The following is a 22,979-nucleotide window of genomic DNA, read 5'->3' on the forward strand; positions in this document are numbered from 1 at the left end:
GTATGTTTGGACCTTTATTTTTATATGAGGGGATTAATGTGGTGTTCTAGCCTTTTTTTGTGTTTAGATAACTTGTGATGGCATGAGCATTTAAAGCTGATTTTAAATATGTGTTTTAAAATAGTAGCTTAGAACTCACATTATCCTTGTCTAGAAGGCGATTAGGTAGCTCTTCTCTTCTTTAACTAGTCACATGAATAGCCTATTGGGTGTAACTCGACTTATTTAAGTGTGTATTCAAGTAGATGTGAGGTCTCGTCTAGCAAGGGTAAGGTTCATGAGTGACCAATGACATGAGATCGATTATGGCATCGGATGAAAACTTTGCTTAGGATTACATCGAGCTTTACGGATTATGTTTTGTTTAGAAATTAGTTTAATTTGGAATCTTTGTTATGTTTAAGATTTTTATTCCTTTTAAGAAGTCTCTTGTGCATGCGTTAATGAGCTAAGGGTTTTTTTTTCTTTTTTCTAATTCCAATAAGTACCAGACTTCTAATTTCTATAAGTTACCAGACCTAAAATTTGGGGGTGATGTTTCCAACTTTTTTAACGACTAAATATTTGTACACCATGGGGTTTGAACCCCAACCTCCTATTTAACATACTAACCACCTTATTACCCCCACCCATAACTAATTTAGAAATATTAATATATATTGTTGTAAATTAATAAGGAAGACGCTACATATTATGAACATTCATTTTCTTTTCAATCTTAAAAGTTAAAATTAAACGGACATACCTGGTAAAAACTCCACTAGTTATTGATACTTATGGTACGAGGAGTGTCAGACCGAAAGCAAACCTTGGTTTGTATAACTTTGTTTTTATGTATAAGCACATGTTTAGATGTTCACGTTACAATTAAAACTTAACATTATTCTTTAATATTCATGATTAGTATCCCCAAATGGATAATTTAATAATTGTCGTTATATACATGCCATCTCAAAATTCACAACAAAAAAAGGAAAAAACACCAGCAACCTAAAGTTGTATAGGTTGAAACCTTTTACGAGTTGAGTCCAACAACAAAATCATCGGTATTTTTTTTCTTCTAATTTTACGATTGAATTAAATCGGGTTGAAAGTGTTACTGTTGTGCATGTATAGAAATCTAAAACACGTTATTAAATAATAAATAGTATAAATGTGTATTTGAGTAACAAAATACTACAAATTGAATAGTGTTCCCGTCTTCATACGTGTATAAAAATCTAATACACTTTAATAGGAGAGTGAACTTGTTTTACAATGGAACGAATAGAGACATAAACATGTTGCTAGATAAGACGTGAAAAAAATACACATGCAACATAATAAAGTTTTGAGACAAATATTAATAACGATTAGTGATATTCTTTTCAGCGTCAAAAAGTGGTGAACCTTTTTATGACTTACAAGTAGAGGTGCACAAATCGGGTTCAACTGGAAAACCCGAACCGGTTCGAAACCGGTTTTTCACACCGGGTTGTAAAATGGCACCGGTTCCAATCAAGAACCGGTTCGGTTCCCGACCCGAACCGATGCCCAGATATGCTAACTTTTAAGAACCGGGTAGGGTATGAACCGGAACTGGTTTTTACGTAAAAACCGGTTCCACCGGTTTTTTTTTAAATTTAAATATTATAGCCGCTAGGAACCGGTTCCAACGGCTATATAGCCGTTTTTGACCGTTGGAACCAGTTTTTTAACTATAAATAGGTTATTTTTTTACTCTAAATAGCAAGGTTTGTTTGTGTACTTGTTAAACCACTTCCAAAACTATAAAACACACTCTAAACCACAATTAACCTTAAACTGACAACAAATGGCAACTAATGATGACGTTGTTATGGTGATCGAAACAACAAGATGCCCCGATGTTTGGGTTCATTATGATTTGTGTCTCATGACCGACTCACATGAGTTGGCACGTTGCAAATATTGCTCGAAGTTTCTTAAAGTAGGGTCCAACTCGACATTACGAAAACATACGAATAAGTATTGTCGAGAGAAAAAAAGTTTGGATGCTAAAAAAACGGAAGTGGGATAGTCGTCCGGCTCTACAACCCAAAAATAAGTATTCCCAGATTAAAACGACGGACTTTGTTTTTTATGTTTTAGTTGTTATGTTTAGTATCGTTTATGTTTTAATAATGTTTGTAATAGTTATTTTTTAAATAAATAAAATGTTCGTCGTTATTAAAAAAGTAACAAAAATTAATCATGATTAACAAAATTAATTATAATAAAACAAATCAAAATTAAATATTAGTTGAACAAGTTACAAATAATTTTACCAAAACAAATAATTACAACTCTTCTTCGTCTTCATTCTCGTCTTCACCCTCGTCTTCGTTATCGGAAGAAACCCTGTCCTCTGCCTCCTCATCATGAATATGACGCTCTATTGGTATTTCGTCTTCAAAGTTCGCCTTGTGTTGTACACGATCCACCGCATCCAAATGGTCCTTTAGGCAAATGCAAACCTCTAGAGACTCGGGAGTTATTTTTGTTCTTCGCATAGATAACACCCTCCCACTAAGAGAAAAAACCGATTCGGAAGCAACCGTTGAGGCTTGTACGGCAAGCAAATCACGAGCCATGGCGGATAGAATGGGAAATTCGTTTTGTTTACCTTTCCACCAAGCCAACAAATCAATATTGCGAATTTCGTCGACCGTTGCGCCCTCAACATAGTTTGCTCCACTATATCGACCAAGTTCGCTACTTGGTGTGTTTCCTCTTTGCCTCTTAGATGCCGATTCACGAATCCCATTCATCAAGTTTATAAGTGGGTCATTGCACGGCCTACTAGTTGTTGTTTTTTTCATAAAAGACGATCTCGTGCTTGGAACATACATTTGAAAATAATGGTCATAAAGGTCTTGAAGGTTTTTGTTGAACTTGTCCTTCGCTTCCGTCGACAACTTCGGGTCAATCTCGTACATACCTAAGTTGTCAAATATTTCCTCAATCGTTGTTTCAACCCCATTAACATTCCAATAGGGGTTTAATGCGGCGGCACAAGTAAAGACCGGCGGTATGTTTTCAAAATATTTTATGAACTTTTCTTTCATCACCGCAACAATATTTTCGAAGAGTTTGTTCTTCTCCGCAAAGCTTTTAAAAACACAAGACATATAGTACAATTCTTGCAAAACCCAACAACTAGTAGGGTAATAGACTCCCGATAACTTTGTTGTTGACTTTTGAACACGTCAAGATACTCCAACAAATAACCGACTTGGACCCAAACACTTTCCGGAAACATATCGGTCTCGCGTTCTTCAACAAGATTGTTATGAAAAGCTTGTAAAGCTTGGCGTTGGGCAAAAGCACACTTTAACATATGACAAGTTGAGTTCCAACGGGTTGGAACGTCCCAATTCGGCCCCAAATACTTTCTTTCAACCGACTTGCAATAGTTCTTATATTCAAGATGTCTTCTTTTACCACTTTTGAAGACATCTTGTAACATAAGTCTAAAATATTTTAAATCATCACAAATGTTTTCATTGTCAAGACCTATTTGAACAACCAAGTTGATGATATGTGCAACACATCAGACATGAAAAAAATCCCCGAAACAAGGTGGTGAATATTTAATGATAAATTTTTCAGCCGCCTTAGTATTGTTTGAAGCTTTGTCAAACGAAATCGAAAATATTTTATTTCTCAAGTTGTAAGTCGTTATAACTTCATCAAGTAATTCAAACAATTTTTCGGCGGTATGTGGGAACGGGAAGTTTTCAAAAGCGATGGTGCGTTTCATCAATTGCCATGTCACCGGATCAACCCAAAGAGCGGTGACACATATGTATGATTCGGGCAACCCGTGTGGTGCCGACCAAACATCGGTAGTTAAACTAACCATGGCTTCTAAAGAATGAAAAGACTCGATTAACTCTTTTTTAGCACACTCCCACAACCTGATACAATGACGTCTTAAGGTAGTACGACTTACATGTGTGTATCTCGGTTGTAGAGTTTCGCGAATCAACGACGTCAACTCCGGGTCATCAATGTGACAACTGCCCAATCCGACCCGACCCAGGTACCCGTTTTCGAATCCGATTCTTTTTATGATTTAAAATTTGATTATTAATCTTTGTAAATTTAACATTAAATAAATTACATATACTTATATTTTTATATTACTTACTAATAATAATAATTTCTTTCCGCCGTCCCGCCTCTTTCTCTCTTTCGTCGCCGTCCCACCTCTTTCTCTCTTTCGTCGCCGTCCCGCCTCTTTCTCTCTTTCGTCGCCGTCCCGCCTCCTTCTCTTTCTTGTTGCCGTCCCGCCCCTCTGCTTAACCCTTTAGCCTGAACTCCCTTTTCTCTTGACTCTTTGCTTGTCCTTTGGTTCTTCCCGCCTAAGGATGTCTGCGCAGCTCCACGCACCGGACTCTTTTCAAGGAAGCCTGCGCGAAGACCAGCTGTTCCTGCGATACGTGAGACGAACTCTTCTCGCAGCGCGCTAAGAATTGTAGTTCTTCCCGCGACGCGCTAAGAATGGTAGTTCTTCCCGCGACGCGCTAAGAATGGAAGTTCTTCCCGCGACGCGCTAAGTAAAGAAGTTCTTCCCGCGACGCGCTAAGGATTGTAGTTCTTCCCGCGACGCGCTAAGGATTGTAGTTCTTCCCGCGGCGCGCTAAGGATTTGTAGTTCTTCCCGCGACGCGCTAAGGTTTGTTCTGTCTGCCTTCGCCCTCGCGCGTGCGCTCGAGTCTTCTCGCGCTAGACCTTAAGTCTTTTCTTCAGTTTAGGTCAGCCTGTATTCTTTTGAGATATCTTATCTTTTGTTTGAGCTCTTTAGGTCAGTTCCGACATCTGTCCGAAAAGCCACTTTCGGCGCAGCATGCGCACCAATCCTATTGGTTGACAGAAAAAGTGACTGACATAATCTTTTGAAATCTTCTTTTGCATGTCTTGAACAGTGTTTTCCCTGTCACCTCCCATGCTTTGACCTGTAATCTGCCAGCTTTTCCCCCATCCCCTGCAGCTGCCGGCATATCTTTTAATATCTTTTGCTTTTGTTTTCTTGTACTTTTTAATATCTTTTTGCTTGATTTGAGAAGATCTTTTCCCTCTTTTCAAGGGATTGTGTTCCCTAGGGTTTTCCTATAAATAAAGCTATTTTCTTGTTAACACTGCACACACTACACTTAAACACTCCCCAAATCTCTCCCTTGCCCTCTGCCCTAATTCCTCAGCCGCCACCACTCTCTTTGCCTCCGTCTTCTCTTCTGTTCTGCCCAGAATCTCGGTAAATTATGAATATATATATATATTTTGTTTTAATTTGTTTAACTAACAGAAATCGATACTTAAGACATAAAAACCAATCGATTAAACCAATAACCTCTTATTTATAGGTTAACTTGTGCTTGTTTAAAAGTTGGTTCTTGCATTATCTTTCTTCGCGCCGTTTACAAGTGAGTAATCTCGTACTTAATCCCCTTTTATTTTTAACGTTTTGGGATGTTCATGTGTTCGTACAACTTGAGTCTTAAACTTGTTTATGAACTTTATGTGCGCAAAACCCCATGTGTTATGGACGTTTACTTGGCTGTTTATTTGTATGTGTGACTCATTAACCGCTTTGACGGCCTATTCCGAAGTTTTCATGGATCCATTAGATGAACACGGGAGACCTATCGTTTACGGTTTTTCTTGTTTTCTTACACATGCACGTATGTTTTCTTGTTTTTGTGCTCACTTGGGAGCACGGATTGAACTATGAGCTATGATCTAAGGCTTGATCACAATCTGATTACACCCTATGTTAAACCCCAGTTAAGCACATGTTGCGCGCAGTGTTTGTATTATCTATTTATATCTATTAAACTTGATTCCTCACCGACACGCAAGTGTTGACGTTTTATTTTAACACATGTTCAGGTTTGCTGTAGCTGCTTTTGGAAATCTCTTGGACGCATAGGATGTTTTCTTTTTCTTTGGACCTAGATTAAAATGTAACAAGACAAGTTTTGTTATTTGAATATTTTAAGTTATGATATGATTTATGTTACTTTATGTCGTGTTCTGCGCGTGCGCAATGAAATGTATTTATTAAATATTGACACCCAAATAGTGTCACGAGTAATGAAACAATACGTGGCGCCCCGATGTATAATCCGCCATCGGTCGGGGTGTTACAGATTGGTATCAGAGCTCCGTGACTTTAGGATAGGTGGTTAGACGTAACGACCTAGAATACCTAAGAGTCCCTTCTCGCGCATGAGAAATATCTCATGTTTGCGCGCTAATTGTTAGTTACTCGATATTTATAAAATATGCTCGCGCATATGCAGCGCATGATTTCATGTTTTATTCGCGATCTTTCGATTTTATTGTTAAATTTCAATCTATTTCTTTACTTACATATTCGTTTGTTGTGGGGATTGAAAATCCGAGAAGTCATGGTGGTACATGAATAGTTGATTTTCAATTACCATTAACTTTATGTTTTAAATTGAAGATTTGAAAAGTCATGGTGATACATGAATTGTCAATCTCCAATATTCATTTGCTCGATATTTTAAATTGAAGATTTGAAAAGTCATGGTGATACATGAATTGTCAACCTTCAATGCTCGTTTACTCGATATTTTAAATTGAGAATTCGGAAAGTCATGGTGATGCATGAATTGTCGATTTTTAATTCGAATTTATTACCTGTATTAAGTTTGCATCTAAATTCATATTTTACTTTAAAATTTGATAGCACTTGACTCCGCGAAACAAGCTTTACGACGATATACTTTGCGCTAAAACGATTCCCCATATCAAGATATTAACAAAAATTAAAACTTTTATAGAATGCCTCCGCTATCTCGCCGTCATCAGAGGAGAGAAGCCTCGCGCAGACGTAGGCAGCAACGTTCCCAGGAAATGGCCGCCGCGATAGCCCAAGCCTTAAACCAAAATAATCCCAACCCCTCCGGATACAATATTAAATCTTTTAATGCGGGTAACCCTCCGAAATTCACAGGGCTTGAAGGAGCCACCGTGATGCTCCAATGGCTCGAGAAAATTGAGAACACCTTCCTCCATACCCAATGCCCTCCAGACCGACGAACCTTATACGCCTCAAGTGTCCTAGAATCAAGAGCGCTTACTTGGTGGAACGGAGTAGCTCATGCGCGTGGCGCAGAGGCTGCTTCTAGCATGCTCTGGGAGGAATTCAAGGAACTCTTGACTAGAGAATTCTGCCCTCCCAACGAAATAAAGCGCCTTGAGGAGGAATTTTGGAACTTGAAGCAGTACAGTGGCGAAGCGCGCGAGTACGCCATGCGCTTCCACGAACTTAGTTTGCTTGTCCCGCACCTAGTTACCCCTTCCCGCCGAGCCATCGAGAAGTTTCTTGGGGGTCTTCCCATGGAAATTCAAGATTCTGTATGGGCCAGGAACCCAGCAACCCTCTCTGACGCCATCGAGTTGGCCGCTGTGCTCAGCGACAACCATGTCAGGGCAGGAACCCTGTTCCTGCGGGGAGCCGAAAAGACCAAACTCACCAAGACTGTCCCAGAACCAACAGAAACCAAGCCAGAACCCTCAAACCGTAACAACCTCAAGCGCAGGCGCAAAGCCTACGCGCTTACCAACCCGCTCATTGTCCAGCAACCCGCCTACCAACCTCCAGTACACGCTCCTAACCCACTGTCAACTTACCCAACACCCCCTGTAGTCCATAACTATGCCTTAACCAATCCCGCACTCCCTACCCTGCCAACTAAGAAACCTTACACAGGAAACCAACCCTTTTGCCCAACCTGTAGACTTCACCATCCAACCCAAGTCCCGTGTCGACAATGTAACCGATGTGGCCGTACTGGTCACACTGCTGAGAACTGTAGAGTCCTTCCCGCCAACCCAATCGCGCAAACACCACCAACTTACCCGCTAAACCCACAACCAACATACCCTAACCCTCGACCCAGGTCGTGCTATAACTGCGGTGACCCCAGTCATTTCCGGAACGCGTGCCCGAGACTGCAAGTACAAATTACGCAAGCTAATCCGGTTAACCAAATTTCAAACCAAGTGTCGCGTGGCCGAGCTTTTAATATAACCGCGCACCAAGCGCAAGCGAATAATGACGTGGTTAATGGTACATTTTTACTTAACGGACAATATGCATCTATACTTTTTGATACTGGCGCCGATAGAAGTTTTATTTCTCGCGCCTTTGAACAAAAACTCGCGCGACCGCGAGTAAACTTAAACGAAAACTTTTCAGTTGAATTGGCTAATGGTGAAACTATTTTAATAAACTCCGTGATCAAAGATTGCACGCTTAACCTTAATGAACATGATTTTCTAATCGACCTCATTCCCATGCCTCTTGGAAGTTTTGATGTGATTATTGGAATGGACTGGCTCTCGCAAAATCGCGCCGAAGTAATCTGCGCCAAGAAGTTGATTCGCATTCCTCGGGAAAATGGTGAAAATCTTCATATCTATGGCGAGAAACCATCTAACGGTCTTAAACTTATGTCATGCTCCGAAGACCGAAGACTCTTGCGGAAGAATTGTGTAGCGTTCTTAGCCCATGTGGTCAAACCCGATGAAGGAAAGAAGAAACTTTCTGAAATCCCCATCGTGCGTGACTTTCCTGAAGTCTTTCCCGATGATCTTTCTGGTTTACCTCCCGCTCGGGAAGTCGAGTTTCGTGTTGATCTTGTCCCTGGTGCTTCCCCCGTATCCAAATCTCCTTATCGACTTGCACCCGCTGAAATGCAAGAATTAGCAAGTCAACTTCAAGAGTTGACCGATAAAGGATTCATTCGCCCTAGCTCTTCGCCATGGGGTGCTCCGGTGTTGTTCGTTAAAAAGAAAGACGGTTCGTTTCGCATGTGTATCGATTACCGCGAGCTGAACAAGCTCACCATTAAGAACCGGTATCCCTTACCGCGTATTGACGACCTCTTTGACCAACTCCAAGGTGCCTCTTGTTTTTCCAAAATCGATCTCCGTTCTGGCTATCACCAGTAGCGTATCCGCGAAGAGGATATTCCCAAGACTGTTTTTCGAACCCGCTATGGTCATTTTGAATTCTTGGTCATGCCCTTCGGTTTAACCAACGCACCCGCTGTCTTCATGGATTTAATGAACCGGGTGTGTAGGCCTTTCTTGGACCAATTCGTGATCGTGTTTATCGATGACGTTCTAGTATATTCCAAAACCAAGGCCGAGCATGAACAACATCTTCAGTTGGTGTTGCAAAAGCTTCGAACCGAACAACTCTATGCCAAACTCTCCAAGTGTGAATTCTGGTCGGATGAAGTACAGTTTCTTGGTCATGTTGTAAACAAGATGGGTATTCATGTCGACCCATCCAAAATTGAAGCAATCAAGAACTGGATTACACCGTCCACTCCTACCGAAATCCGTTCCTTTTTGGGCTTAGCTGGTTATTACCGGCGATTCATTGCGAACTTCTCAAAAATCGCCTTGCCTTTAACAGCTTTAAAGCACAAAGGCAAACTGTATATTTGGGGCTCTAAGCAAGAAGAAGCTTTTCAAACGCTCAAGCAATTGTTGTGCGAAGCTCCTGTTCTAGCGTTACCTGAAGGTACTGACGACTTTGTCGTTTATTGTGATGCCTCCAACCAAGGTCTCGGTTGTGTACTTATGCAACGAGGCAAGGTTATCGCTTACGCGTCAAGGCAACTTAAAATTCATGAAAAGAATTATACGACTCACGACCTCGAACTTGGTGCAGTTGTATTTGCCTTAAAAATCTGGAGACACTACCTCTATGGGACTAAGTGCATCATCTACACCGACCATAAAAGCCTCCAGCACATTTTTGATCAAAAGGAACTTAACATGAGACAACGCCGATGGAACGAACTCATCAGCGATTACGATTGTGAGATCCGATATCACCCTGGAAAGGCTAATGTGGTAGCCGATGCGCTCAGCCGAAAACCCAGCCAACTTAACTGTATCTTGCCGCGCCTGCAGCTTCGCTTCGCGCCGATCCAAAGCAATCTTGAATCGCGCATTCGCGACGCGCAACGCGCATCGATCAGCGAAGGAAACCTACGCGCCGAGTTAGCGTGTGGTGCAGAAGTACATCTAGTCCCTAACCTGAATGGAATCCTCTGTTATCTCAATCGCATCTGGATCCCCAATGATGAGAATCTTCGCTCTGTCATACTGAGTGAAGCGCACAAAACCCGGTATTCCGTTCATCCTGGTGCTGACAAAATGTACAAAGATTTGCGCCTTTCTTATTGGTGGCCTGGTATGAAAAAGGATATTGCTGTGTTCGTAGCTAAATGCCTAACTTGTTCTAAGGTAAAAGCTGAACATCAACGCCCATCTGGTTTGCTCGAACAACCTGAAATTCCTACGTGGAAATGGGAAAGTATAGCAATGGACTTTATCACCAAGTTACCCTTGACCGCAAGCAAACATGATAGCATTTGGGTAATAGTGGATCGATTGACCAAGTCTGCCCACTTTCTGCCCATTCGTGAAACCTACCGTGTTGAACAACTTGCGCATCTTTATGTCAAGGAAATTGTCTGCCGTCATGGTACTCCTTTGAGCATCATATCCGATCGCGATGGCCGTTTTATATCTCGCTTTTGGAAATCTCTCCAATCTGCGTTAGGAACTCGTTTGGACATGAGTACTGCATATCATCCTCAGACTGACGGACAGTCTGAGCGAACCATTCAAACCCTTGAGGATATGCTTCGATCTTGTGTTCTTGATTTTGGAGGTAATTGGGATTCACACCTACCTCTGATCGAGTTCTCTTATAATAACAGCTATCATTCCAGCATCGATATGGCCCCATTTGAAGCACTTTACGGTCGAAAGTGCCGTTCACCGATTTGTTGGAACGAAGTGGGTGAAGTTCAAATCACAGGACCCGAACTAGTTCAAGAGACAACCGATAAAATCGCCAAGATCCGTGATCATCTGCTGACTGCCAGAAGCCGACAGAAGAGTTACGCAGATCGCAGGCGGAAGCCTCTCGAATTTCTAGTTGGGGATCTTGTTCTCCTCAAAGTGTCGCCCTGGAAGGGTGTTGTCCGCTTTGGGAAGAAAGGTAAGCTTGCACCTCGTTATGTTGGTCCATTCAAGATTCTCGCGAGGGTGGGAAAAGTTGCCTACAAGCATGACCTACCGCCCGCGCTCAGCAATGTGCATCCAACTTTCCATGTAACCAATCTCAAGAAATGTTTAGCTGACGAGAACCTCCACATACCACTTGATGAAGTTCAAGTTGATGAGTCTATGCATTTCGTTGAGAAGCCTGTTGAGATTATGGATCGCGAGGTAAAGCAAACCAAGCGCAGTCGCATCCCTATTGTCAAAGTTCGTTGGCAGTCCAAGCGCGGAGCCGAGTTCACTTGGGAAAGGGAAGATCAGATGAAGATCAAGTACCCGCACCTTTTCTCTGCGCAACCTACTTCGAGATAAATTTCGGGACGAAATTTCTTAAAGTAGGGGAGACTGTGACAACTGCCCAATCCGACCCGACCCAGGTACCCGTTTTCGAATCCGATTCTTTTTATGATTTAAAATTTGATTATTAATCTTTGTAAATTTAACATTAAATAAATTACATATACTTATATTTTTATATTACTTACTAATAATAATAATTTCTTTCCGCCGTCCCGCCTCTTTCTCTCTTTCGTCGCCGTCCCGCCTCTTTCTCTCTTTCGTCGCCGTCCCGCCTCCTTCTCTTTCTTGTTGCCGTCCCGCCCCTCTGCTTAACCCTTTAGCCTGAACTCCCTTTTCTCTTGACTCTTTGCTTGTCCTTTGGTTCTTCCCGCCTAAGGATGTCTGCGCAGCTCCACGCACCAGACTCTTTTCAAGGAAGCCTGCGCGAAGACCAGCTGTTCCTGCGATACGTGAGACGAACTCTTCTCGCAGCGCGCTAAGAATTGTAGTTCTTCCCGCGACGCGCTAAGAATGGTAGTTCTTCCCGCGACGCGCTAAGAATGGAAGTTCTTCCCGCGACGCGCTAAGGATTGTAGTTCTTCCCGCGACGCGCTAAGGATTGTAGTTCTTCCCGCGACGCGCTAAGGATTTGTAGTTCTTCCCGCGACGCGCTAAGGTTTGTTCTGTCTGCCTTCGCCCTCGCGCGTGCGCTCGAGTCTTCTCGCGCTAGACCTTAAGTCTTTTCTTCAGTTTAGGTCAGCCTGTATTCTTTTGAGATATCTTATCTTTTGTTTGAGCTCTTTAGGTCAGTTCCGACATCTGTCCGAAAAGCCACTTTCGGCGCAGCATGCGCACCAATCCTATTGGTTGACAGAAAAAGTGACTGACATAATCTTTTGAAATCTTCTTTTGCATGTCTTGAACAGTGTTTTCCCTGTCACCTCCCATGCTTTGACCTGTAATCTGCCAGCTTTTCCCCCATCCCCTGCAGCTGCCGGCATATCTTTTAATATCTTTTGCTTTTGTTTTCTTGTACTTTTTAATATCTTTTTGCTTGATTTGAGAAGATCTTTTCCCTCTTTTCAAGGGATTGTGTTCCCTAGGGTTTTCCTATAAATAAAGCTATTTTCTTGTTAACACTGCACACACTACACTTAAACACTCCCCAAATCTCTCCCTTGCCCTCTGCCCTAATTCCTCAGCCGCCACCACTCTCTTTGCCTCCGTCTTCTCTTCTGTTCTGCCCAGAATCTCGGTAAATTATGAATATATATATATATATTGTTTTAATTTGTTTAACTAACAGAAATCGATACTTAAGACATAAAAACCAATCGATTAAACCAATAACCTCTTATTTATAGGTTAACTTGTGCTTGTTTAAAAGTTGGTTCTTGCATTATCTTTCTTCGCGCCGTTTACAAGTGAGTAATCTCGTACTTAATCCCCTTTTATTTTTAACGTTTTGGGATGTTCATGTGTTCGTACAACTTGAGTCTTAAACTTGTTTATGAACTTTATGTGCGCAAAACCCCATGTGTTATGGACGTTTACTTGGCTGTTTATTTGTATGTGTGACTCATTAACCGCTTTGACGGCCTATTCCGAAGTTTTCATGGATCCATTAGATGAACACGGGAGACCTATCGTTTACGGTTTTTCTTGTTTTCTTACACATGCACGTATGTTTTCTTGTTTTTGTGCTCACTTGGGAGCACGGATTGAACTATGAGCTATGATCTAAGGCTTGATCACAATCTGATTACACCCTATGTTAAACCCCAGTTAAGCACATGTTGCGCGCAGTGTTTGTATTATCTATTTATATCTATTAAACTTGATTCCTCACCGACACGCAAGTGTTGACGTTTTATTTTAACACATGTTCAGGTTTGCTGTAGCTGCTTTTGGAAATCTCTTGGACGCATAGGATGTTTTCTTTTTCTTTGGACCTAGATTAAAATGTAACAAGACAAGTTTTGTTATTTGAATATTTTAAGTTATGATATGATTTATGTTACTTTATGTCGTGTTCTGCGCGTGCGCAATGAAATGTATTTATTAAATATTGACACCCAAATAGTGTCACGAGTAATGAAACAATACGTGGCGCCCCGATGTATAATCCGCCATCGGTCGGGGTGTTACAATCAAAGTGGTTAAACGGCAAACCTCGTTGAATAACGAACTTTGCCATTCTATCTTGAACTTGAGTCGTGTTGTAACGAAATAGTGTACCATCTTTACCCAAGTCAATTTGATCGGTCGCGCCAATCCCTTTCAACGCCTTGCAATATGGCTTCTCGATGTGCTTTCTCAAAGTAGAGTTGGAATCGTGCTTTAATATTGAACCACATAGTTTGCAACGAGCCTTTTGATAACCTTCGTCATCCACAATCAAATCCCAATTCTTCCATATGTCTTGGTTGCGGTTATGGTTGACTATCGTAACAACCCCTGGGTCCTCCGTAACAGGAACGGGGGCAACAAAAACACTCTTCTTAGCCTTCTTGTTAGTTTTTTTGATGGGTGCCATAATAATATTTAGTTGGATGGTCGGGTAACGGAACGGGTTTGCTAAAGGAGTAGTATTTTAGTTTGTTTTTGAGTTTGGTGGTGAAATTAGTGGTGGAAAACAAGTTATATATAGGTTTGGGCATCAAAAACCGGTTCCAACGGCTATATTACCGTTGGAACCGGTTCCAACGGATCTATTGTCTCTCAAAAACCGGTCCCAACGGCTATATTACCGTTGGAACCGGTTCCAACGGCTAATTGGTGTCTAAAAAACCGGTTCCAACGGCTATATTACCGTTGGAACCGGTTCCAACGGCTACTTTGACTTTTGTTTGACTCTTCAAAAAAAACCCGCCGGAACCGGTTTTTCCGGGTACGAACCGAACCGGTTACAATTAAGAACCGGGTAGGAACCGGGTTGGAACTGATACTAACATACAAATATGAGAACCGGATACGATTTTTGGGTACAAAAATACCCAAACCGGGTATTGTACCAACCGGGTTGAAACTGAAACCGGTTCCGGTTCGGTTCCACCAGTTAGGTTCCGGAACCGGTTTTTTTGTGCACGTCTACTTACAAGTTCCCGTTACATTAAGATATGAGTTATCATACTGTAATCTAACTTATGCACAAAAAGATAAAAGAAACGCCTCGATAGAAGTTCTTTCCTTAAACAATAAAAACAAGAGGACTACCACCAAACTAAAAGGGCGATGCTAAAAAGACACCGCCTCAAATACATATGCCAGTCAGCCAGTGTGTCTATCACGTCATACATGTCTTATGATTATCGCATCATGCATGTCTTATGATAATATATGAAAGGCATCATGTCAACTCAAGACGCACATCATACAGGTTGTTTCATAAGACACAAAATAGTGATAAAACTTGACTTTTTAAGTCACAAATAATTTCTATGGTAGTCGGTAGCCACACATCATGTGATTGACCAACACTATCTCATGCTGCCATGTTTGCATGTCATACGAGTCGTATGACTGCAAAAAAAACATCAGTAAAGTGAAGTGTGAATAGTTTTAAATGTCAATTATATAAATGACATTAGCCGGAATAAAAATGCGTTATATGTCATGTATATTGGGTTAAAAACTGAATTTCACTAAACATTGCTACCAATGTTCTTATTATAGAAATAAAACATTTTAACGCATTTTTATGTTTGTTAATACAAACCAAGTAAAGCTAAAACATGGGTTCAGAAAAGTCTCCAAAATCACTTGTTTCCTCTAATAAGATGATGCATCTATCTTCTATAACAAAATCACAAATCCATAAAAAGCAATTAATTTACAAACACAGAGTCGAGCACTTATGACAAATGCGGTGCTAGCTTGGCTAAAATCACCATATCCAGAATCTTAACATCAAGAGTATCATCCACCTTAACGATCCCATCAGTTCCGTCAACACCAATCAGTTTTCCGGTTGCGCCACGCTGCCCACCACCCATTATCTTAATTTTGTCCGACTTCCTCGGCACCACCACCTCTATCTCACTCGGGCTGGCTGTGATAATCTCACCATTCCCACTTGCCCCAAGACCTATTCGGCACGCACCGTCCTAAAACCACAACAAAACTTATTTACTTCTTTTCTTATCTGTTAACTTTTTATAAAATAAAAACAAGCATTTATTAATTGTAGAAGACAAAAAGTGCATACCAGAAGCACTTCGCGGATGACACCAAGGGCGGGTTCTTCACCTGACCTACACACGTTTACCAATATGTCCGGAAGGAACCACGGTCCATCACTATCACCACCTACTACAGGTGACATCATATCCAGCCCACCGGCACCAGGAGTCATAGGTTGGCCACCAGGAGTACCAGGTAAAAACGCCGAGCTTGGCGTCATAGGAGGCTGCCCGCCAGGTGTCGAAGGCAAGTACGGGCTCGGAGCGTTACCTAACAAAAGCATTGTTATAATACTTTATTCGAAAAACAATAAAGGAAAAGTATTATTAGTTTACCATATGTAGGGGTGGTATCGCGTGGTGTGCCAGCATCACTGTAACTCCCACCAGGAGTGTTGGCCCATCCTGAACCAGGAGTCGGAGCTTCATAAGCTCGTGAACGAGGACTCTTCGGCTGCATTATACAATTTATGGTTAATTAACTATATAAGTATTTGCTAATCATGTAGCAACTTTGATTTATCCTAACCTGATACTGAGGACTGCTTCCCCAAGAACCAGGGTTTCCATCTTCCCATGAATCCCTAACATCAAAATATTATTACATCAATAAAAGGATAACAAATTGTAAGTATGAATCAATCTTAGTAGAAAATGGCAAACCTTGGAGGACTCATGGGTGCATATGGGTTCCAAGCTCTGTCACGCATAGGCGTCCTCATGCCATCATGAATAGGTGTTGCTGAAGAAGAAACATTCAGATACATTATAAAAAAATAACTAAAAATAAAAAAATTTTAGTTGTAACGGTTTCATATATAGAACATTAAGATATGACAAAACTAACCACCAGCATCTCTCATTGGCGTCTGGTATGGATGAAGTGGCGTCCGTGAAGGATGCATAGGTGTCTCACTACCAGAGCCATACCTACTATGTGTGTCACTGGTAAAACATAACAATTAGATAAGATATTAGATATTTTCCTTATGCAATTAACCAAAAAGAAAGCAGCTGAAAATGATACCGATACGGAGTCGTAACATTCACACTATCAGCGATATGAGTGCGGTCAACTGAAAAAGAGTACAAGTAAAAAGTTAAAAGTACATAACAGTAGTGTGTGTCGATTTGATTCGATTAAATCGGTCTTGTGCATGTAATTAACCTAGCGACTGCAGAACATGACAGAAAAACTTGCCTGTAACAACTTTCATTTGAGACTCCAACTCAACACGAATTGATGTTCCATGAACATCAACAACGCGCCCCTTGTATCCTTTGAAGGGACCCATGCGAATCTTTATGCATTTTCCAACTAAAGCATCTTTCCCTCCTCTTCCACCTCTACCGTGTCTCCCTCCAGCTACATTAAAATAACAAATGCTGATTGAAAGGTCAAAACGTTTTCAAAAGAAAATATGAAATTCGCAATAATAACATACGCAGTGGCGGCCCCCCTCTACCAGGAGAATTAGGAATACGGGTGGGGGTCCTAAACTGATTAACTCTTGATGCCAATAGATTGCCCTACGCAAAATGACAAAAAAAATTGTCATTTTGTATAATCAGAAAACAGATTTATATAATCAGAATTGACATACATTTCTATCACCATTTGCACGAGAACCACCAACCAACACACATGATTGAGATTTAGCACAGATGAACCCTGCATGCTCCAGGTGGTGACGATCATATATGAACAGAACTCCTCTATTAATATGTTCAACAGGACCTTGCCGCCCCTGTGCAGTAATTAAAAGAATTTCTAGATCAATAATTATATATATATATAGAGAGAGAGAGAGAGAGAGAGAACTCACTTTGCATGGGCCGTCAAGAACTTTAACCACGTCTTTCACTGATATGGTGTTCTTATAACGATCCTGAGCAGATATTTTCCTATCAATTTTGTATTTAATGTCTCTTAGCCTAACAAGTGCAACCTCTGCTTTATCTGCAACACCCTTTAGAACCTGTTGAGAAATAGTGAGTTAAATAATCACAGTTTTAGGCTTTTGACCAGTTTTCTTTAAAGCTAATATTTTATTCAAAACTTAATAGATTGAGAACCTGAAAAGCTTCACTCTCTACGCGTATGATTACACCAAAGTTGGAATTACTGCAAATATATATAAAAAACATACGGAATACTGAGATTAGCATAGCATCGCAAATATATGAAAAATAATTGGATGAGTAATGCTTACTCCAGTTGGACAAGATCATGGAGCTCAAAATCCCCAATTTTAGTAATGCCAGATGTCACTTCAGAACTCTCAACAACATTGTCAGAGAAAACACGTAGCTGAAATAGCATGCAGTGTCTCAGTAGCCAACAAACAAACATTAACTGAAGAAAATCGAATGTGTGGCATCACTTACAACTTCCTTAGTGGTATCCGACACTAGGTTAACCAGATGTCCTTCAACTGTCAAAACCATTCCAGTCACACCTTCTTGTGCACCAGATACAACTTTTACATGATTTCCAGGCTCAAAGTACTTGCACAGCTCTTTTTCACTCACAGCAAGAGTCGTCTGCAAACCACAGACAATAATAACAAAAATATAATGTAATTAAAATATTAATTTCATATATATCCCTACAAACTTGAAAATCTCCATTAAAACATGTATTACATATATGGAGATCCATCGTAAACAATTTCACTTACTAGAAGTCCTTCTGCATTAGGTTTGATATGAACAGTCCCTTCTTCAACTTTCTCGACCCATCCCTTCAAGTTTTTAAGGTCACCCTTAATAACAATAACTCTATCACCCTTCATAAAATGTCCTTTCTTTCTGTTAGCAAATAGGGTCGACAAACTAGCAACATCACCTTCCCCATCCTCGTTAGGTTGGCGAAACTTTTCAAGTTCATCAAAACTTGGCTGTATATTTATAGTACTTATTGACTTCATGGATACAGATTTATATAAAAACCCGTCCTTAAACTTCATGCCATTTATATTTTCATAGTAAACACCCGACATTGGATCCCGCCGACGCTCAACAGGGATATGCATTTCTCTGTAAACAGAAATAAAAGATATAAATATAGCAATGAGGGATGAAAGATGTTGTGAAAGCAAAAGTGATATTCAAACGCACCTCGCTTCATCAATGTTCATAAAGCGTGGAGGCGGTGTGAATGCTTTCTTCTTCTGAACCTCCCTACCTTCCTGAAATAAGATGCAGCTAAAAAGATGAATATATTATTAAAGCTCAAATAATAAAGTTAAATATGATTTTAGTCCTGTGGTTTGACCCAAATGACCTCTTTAGTACATTAGCTATTATTTGACTTGTTTAGTAACCGTTTCATTTTCGTATTAATGTAAGTCCAGCCCCCTAACCTCATCCAAATTTCTGTTAAAATTTTTATTAAGAGATCAAAATACCCTTTGATTATTTGCATTACTTAGTCAAAGTAACAAAATCTCTTGAGACCCACTTTATGATACATTCACATTTATTCATTAAAAAATTTATTTACTTATTCATTCTATTTAGAGGTTAGCTTTCTGGATATTTGGAAGGAAAAAAAAATAAACTAAAAGAATAAACAAAGACTTCCTTTGCTAATGACACCGGGCCGGTCTTTTTGAATGACTAATCATTACTTTTTTTTCAGATGTTTATGAGAAAAACAAGTCGATACGATTAATTACAGACAAACCGGCATTAGCTTTTGAAAAATAAACAATTAAGTTAATTAACATTTATTTAAAAAATTGCTTGAATATGCTATAATTTTATTTTGCTTTATTTGGCTATGGAATGTTGTTTTTCCTTCCCGCAGAATCTTTAAAAAAAATCATCATTTTGGTCTTATTCCAATAACTCGGTACTGAGTTAATAGAAAAATCAGATGGGATTAGTGGACAGGACACTAATTGATACAACAATGAAACAGTTGGACTAAAAAAATCAATTAACGCAAACAGACTAAAAGGTTTATTTGGGTATGACCATGGGGACTAAAATCACTTTTTTTAACTCCAATGATATTACCTTTGACAATCGTATTCGACATCTACAAAATAATATCACAACTTAGAATAAAAAACTAGTCAGACATACCAATTTGTTTGCTAATGCTTGTAAGTCGATCCTTGGGATCAACTTAACTGTCACTCTTTGCTTCACATTATCCACATCCACAACCTACAAGAAAAGAAACTTTTAATATGCTGACTTTGTAATTGTGATAAAGTTATGGTTTTACCTTTGCAAGGTCCCCTTTGTATGTTCCAATTTTCATTCTGACCCACGCGCCCCTGGCTACATCAATTGCTTTGCTCTCAACCGATAAAACATCAGTCATTTCCTTTATAGGAACCAGCAAAATACTGCTGCTAGTATATATATTGCGCATACCCTTGCAAGCCTGTAAACTCCCAAATATAAAAACAATCACATTATGTTCCTTCTTAATACAGCTATGCGATAGATTTTTATATCTATAACGAGTGTTCACGGTAGGTTAAAATTGAGTACTTCATGTGGTTACCAGTGAACCCATTTACCATATTCAATTTATTGAATGTAATTTCAAGAAACTTCAAAACAAAGACCAAAACTACAACCTATGAGTTGATAAAATTAAAAAGAAGGTATTTTGGAACTTACATCTTTTTCTGTTAAAAATCACAAGAGCCTGTAACCAAACCAAAACTTCTTTTAACTTGATCAGTCTAAATGACATACCTCTTTCACATGAGCTTCTTTATCTGCTTCAATGTAAATATAGTTCTTCAAATGGTCAAGAGCAATGGCCGATCTAATCTGCAACTCACTACCTCTATCAATGCACTTCTGCATTAAGCAAACAGCTACCTCTCTCTCATGCCCAATCTAGCACACAACAAAAAAAAAGAGTTAATATTAGTGAACAAGAGTTAATATTAGTGAACAAGTTCCATAAAATAAAAGTACAAGTGGGCATGATGAGCAGGTTGTGTAACAAGTTCGAGTTAGAACAAGTCATTTATAGTAACGGTTGATTATTTTTAGCTTTGTTAAAAGACGGCATTTAAAGGGGGTGGAAAAGGTATAATTCATACCGCACATTTGACCATCCACAACTTTGGATCACGAACAGATGGCAAAAGAGCTTGTTGTTCCACCTCAGTGGCATCATCATCATCATACTCTGCACGATTCCTAGCAAATCTCTCCTGGATTCTTCTCTCAAGAGCTTCAACATCTTCTTCCTGGTCATCACGTGAGAGCAAAGGACGACGATGCATCCTTCTTGCGTCCTCTTCATCTTGTGGCTCCACTCTATCATGAACTATAAAGTCTGTACATTCATCAACAACATGAATAGAAAAAATTTGTCAAATGAGTGATGAATTGTAACAAATAAACAAAAAACAGTGTAATATATGAAACTTTCAAGGTCTTCAGCATATAATTAAACCATTGGCAGGATTCAAACAAGCACTTACGTTACTTACACATGAAAGTGTAAAATATGCTATTAACAAATAACAACCACAGAAAAACAGACATTTAAAAACAATATTTCCCATTTTAAGCTAGGCATGAAATAGATGTTTCACCAAAGGACGTGTAGTCGACCTATAGAAAGTTTTTAAACCGACAAATATCATTTCAACGAAAGCATGCATTCAAGATAAATGTATATGGTAACCTAAAATGCGAATAAAGGCAAGACGATAGATGTAAATCCTAAAAATATAATCTAACACGCATATAATCTGAAGAGATTTAATCTTTTACTGCCTCATACATAAATGACTTAAAACCTCTAAATTTGCCTCAGCATAAACTAACAGATCGAACCAATATATGCTTCAACCTCAATTATTTACTTCCATATCAGTACATATATCACATTATCACCCGCATTATGCTTTGTATACAATTCTTAGCACACACAACAATGAATCTAAACTCTTCAAGCTTCAAACACAAAACTATTTGTTTCAAACGTTCCAAATACTCTCTAATCAACAAATCTATCCCTGCAACTCCAATTCATCCAACATAAAAACATTCATTTTGTATAACCTAACCTTAATTAACATAATAAGCATCTTTACTAAACTTCAAATCTTATCAATTAAACAAACAAATAATCAAATAAAACAGATTATTTACTTCCATGTCAGCATATCACAATGTCACAGACCCTAACTAACTACATCCAACATCTATACACTTCAATCTCAACTCTTTACCCCTAATTAACCATGTGTACGCAATCCTTAAAACAAAAAACTTCGAAAAGATAAACCTAAGCCTTTAAAGCTTCACGCAAATCTATCCCTGCTAAGCATCATTTTATATAAAACCTAATCTCAATTAACATAATAAGCATCATTATTAACAAAACAAAACCCTAACCGTCTTCGGCATCATCTTCCTCCTCTTCCTCGGCATCCGAGTCGACGTCCGCCTCCAGCTCAAAAAAACTCGCACCGGACGGCCTCCTGGACGCCTTACCACCTCTCCTCCGTCCACCACCACCGCCACCGCCACCATAATCTTCATCATCCTCATCATACTCCTCTTCTTCCTCATCCTCATCTTCCTCGGCAGCATCATCAATAAAATCAGATCTCCTCCTCTTCCGATCACCGCCTATTCCACCGCCGCCGTAGTCCTCGTCATCGCCGTCGTCATCAATGGCGTCATCGTTATCCTCGTCTTCTATATCCTCTTCGTACTCGTCTCGCCGCCGAGACATGGCTGTAATTGAGCTTAGGGTTTGTGGTTTGGAGTGAACGAATTGAGTGAATTGAGATTGGAATTTATAGGATTTGGAGTTTGAGAGTGTGAAATGTGAAACCCTAAATACAGAGTTTTGGGAGTTTGGATTGAAGAGTGTCTTGTCTGTGTGTTGAACGAGAGCCGACATTTTATGGTGTTCGGTTTTTTTTCATTTATGGTAACAGTGATACAAACTACCCTTTGTTTTTTTTACTCGTATCATTTTTAGTCCCTGGAATGTAATCTCTAGAATGACTAATCTTATTTTTAGAAAAGTATTTATTTTTTTAAAGTAACGTAAATCTACATGATATATTTTATTATAAGTGTAACTTTTCCATATTTATTTTATCTATATTTTTCTATTTATAAGAGTAAGAGTTTGATCAAATGAAAAACTCCTCCTAGCCGGAGAACTACTAAAAAAATTCACGAAAACTTAACTTAAAAAATTATTTTCAACTTATTTTTTTTTATTCTTCTTATATGATGTTTCAAAACTTAAAAAAATAAAAAAATGTCCGTCACGAAACTACATTTATTACATGTATATATATAATATTATTGTATCACATATATGTAATATTGTTTATTATTAAATATATATGTAATATAACAATATTATATATATGTAATAAATGTAATA

At 39.5% G+C, this 22,979-nt stretch overlaps 1 protein-coding gene across 1 annotated transcript; it reads right to left on the bottom strand.

Moving 5' to 3' along the window:
* Positions 1 to 15,037: 15,037 nt before the first annotated feature.
* Positions 15,038 to 22,449, bottom strand: LOC143555464 (putative transcription elongation factor SPT5 homolog 1). The gene is made up of 21 exons (XM_077045005.1): positions 21,968 to 22,449; positions 20,659 to 20,897; positions 20,303 to 20,449; positions 19,821 to 19,982; positions 19,676 to 19,759; positions 18,704 to 18,774; positions 18,265 to 18,622; positions 17,972 to 18,127; positions 17,797 to 17,894; positions 17,660 to 17,708; positions 17,410 to 17,562; positions 17,188 to 17,331; positions 17,029 to 17,113; positions 16,785 to 16,949; positions 16,611 to 16,659; positions 16,431 to 16,528; positions 16,247 to 16,325; positions 16,113 to 16,167; positions 15,920 to 16,037; positions 15,610 to 15,854; positions 15,038 to 15,508 (listed from the first exon to the last, which is right to left on the bottom strand). Exons 1-21 carry the CDS (start codon positions 22,308 to 22,310, stop codon positions 15,257 to 15,259), a joined length of 3,150 nt encoding a protein of 1,049 aa, XP_076901120.1. The 5' UTR covers positions 22,311 to 22,449; the 3' UTR covers positions 15,038 to 15,256.
* Between the last annotated feature and the right edge of the window lie 530 nt (positions 22,450 to 22,979).

Source organism: Bidens hawaiensis, unplaced genomic scaffold (genome assembly GCF_021521415.1).
Source record: "Bidens hawaiensis isolate Kalapana, Puna unplaced genomic scaffold, B.hawaiensis_p1.1 tig00018132_1, whole genome shotgun sequence".
Taxonomy (NCBI): Eukaryota; Viridiplantae; Streptophyta; class Magnoliopsida; order Asterales; family Asteraceae; genus Bidens; species Bidens hawaiensis.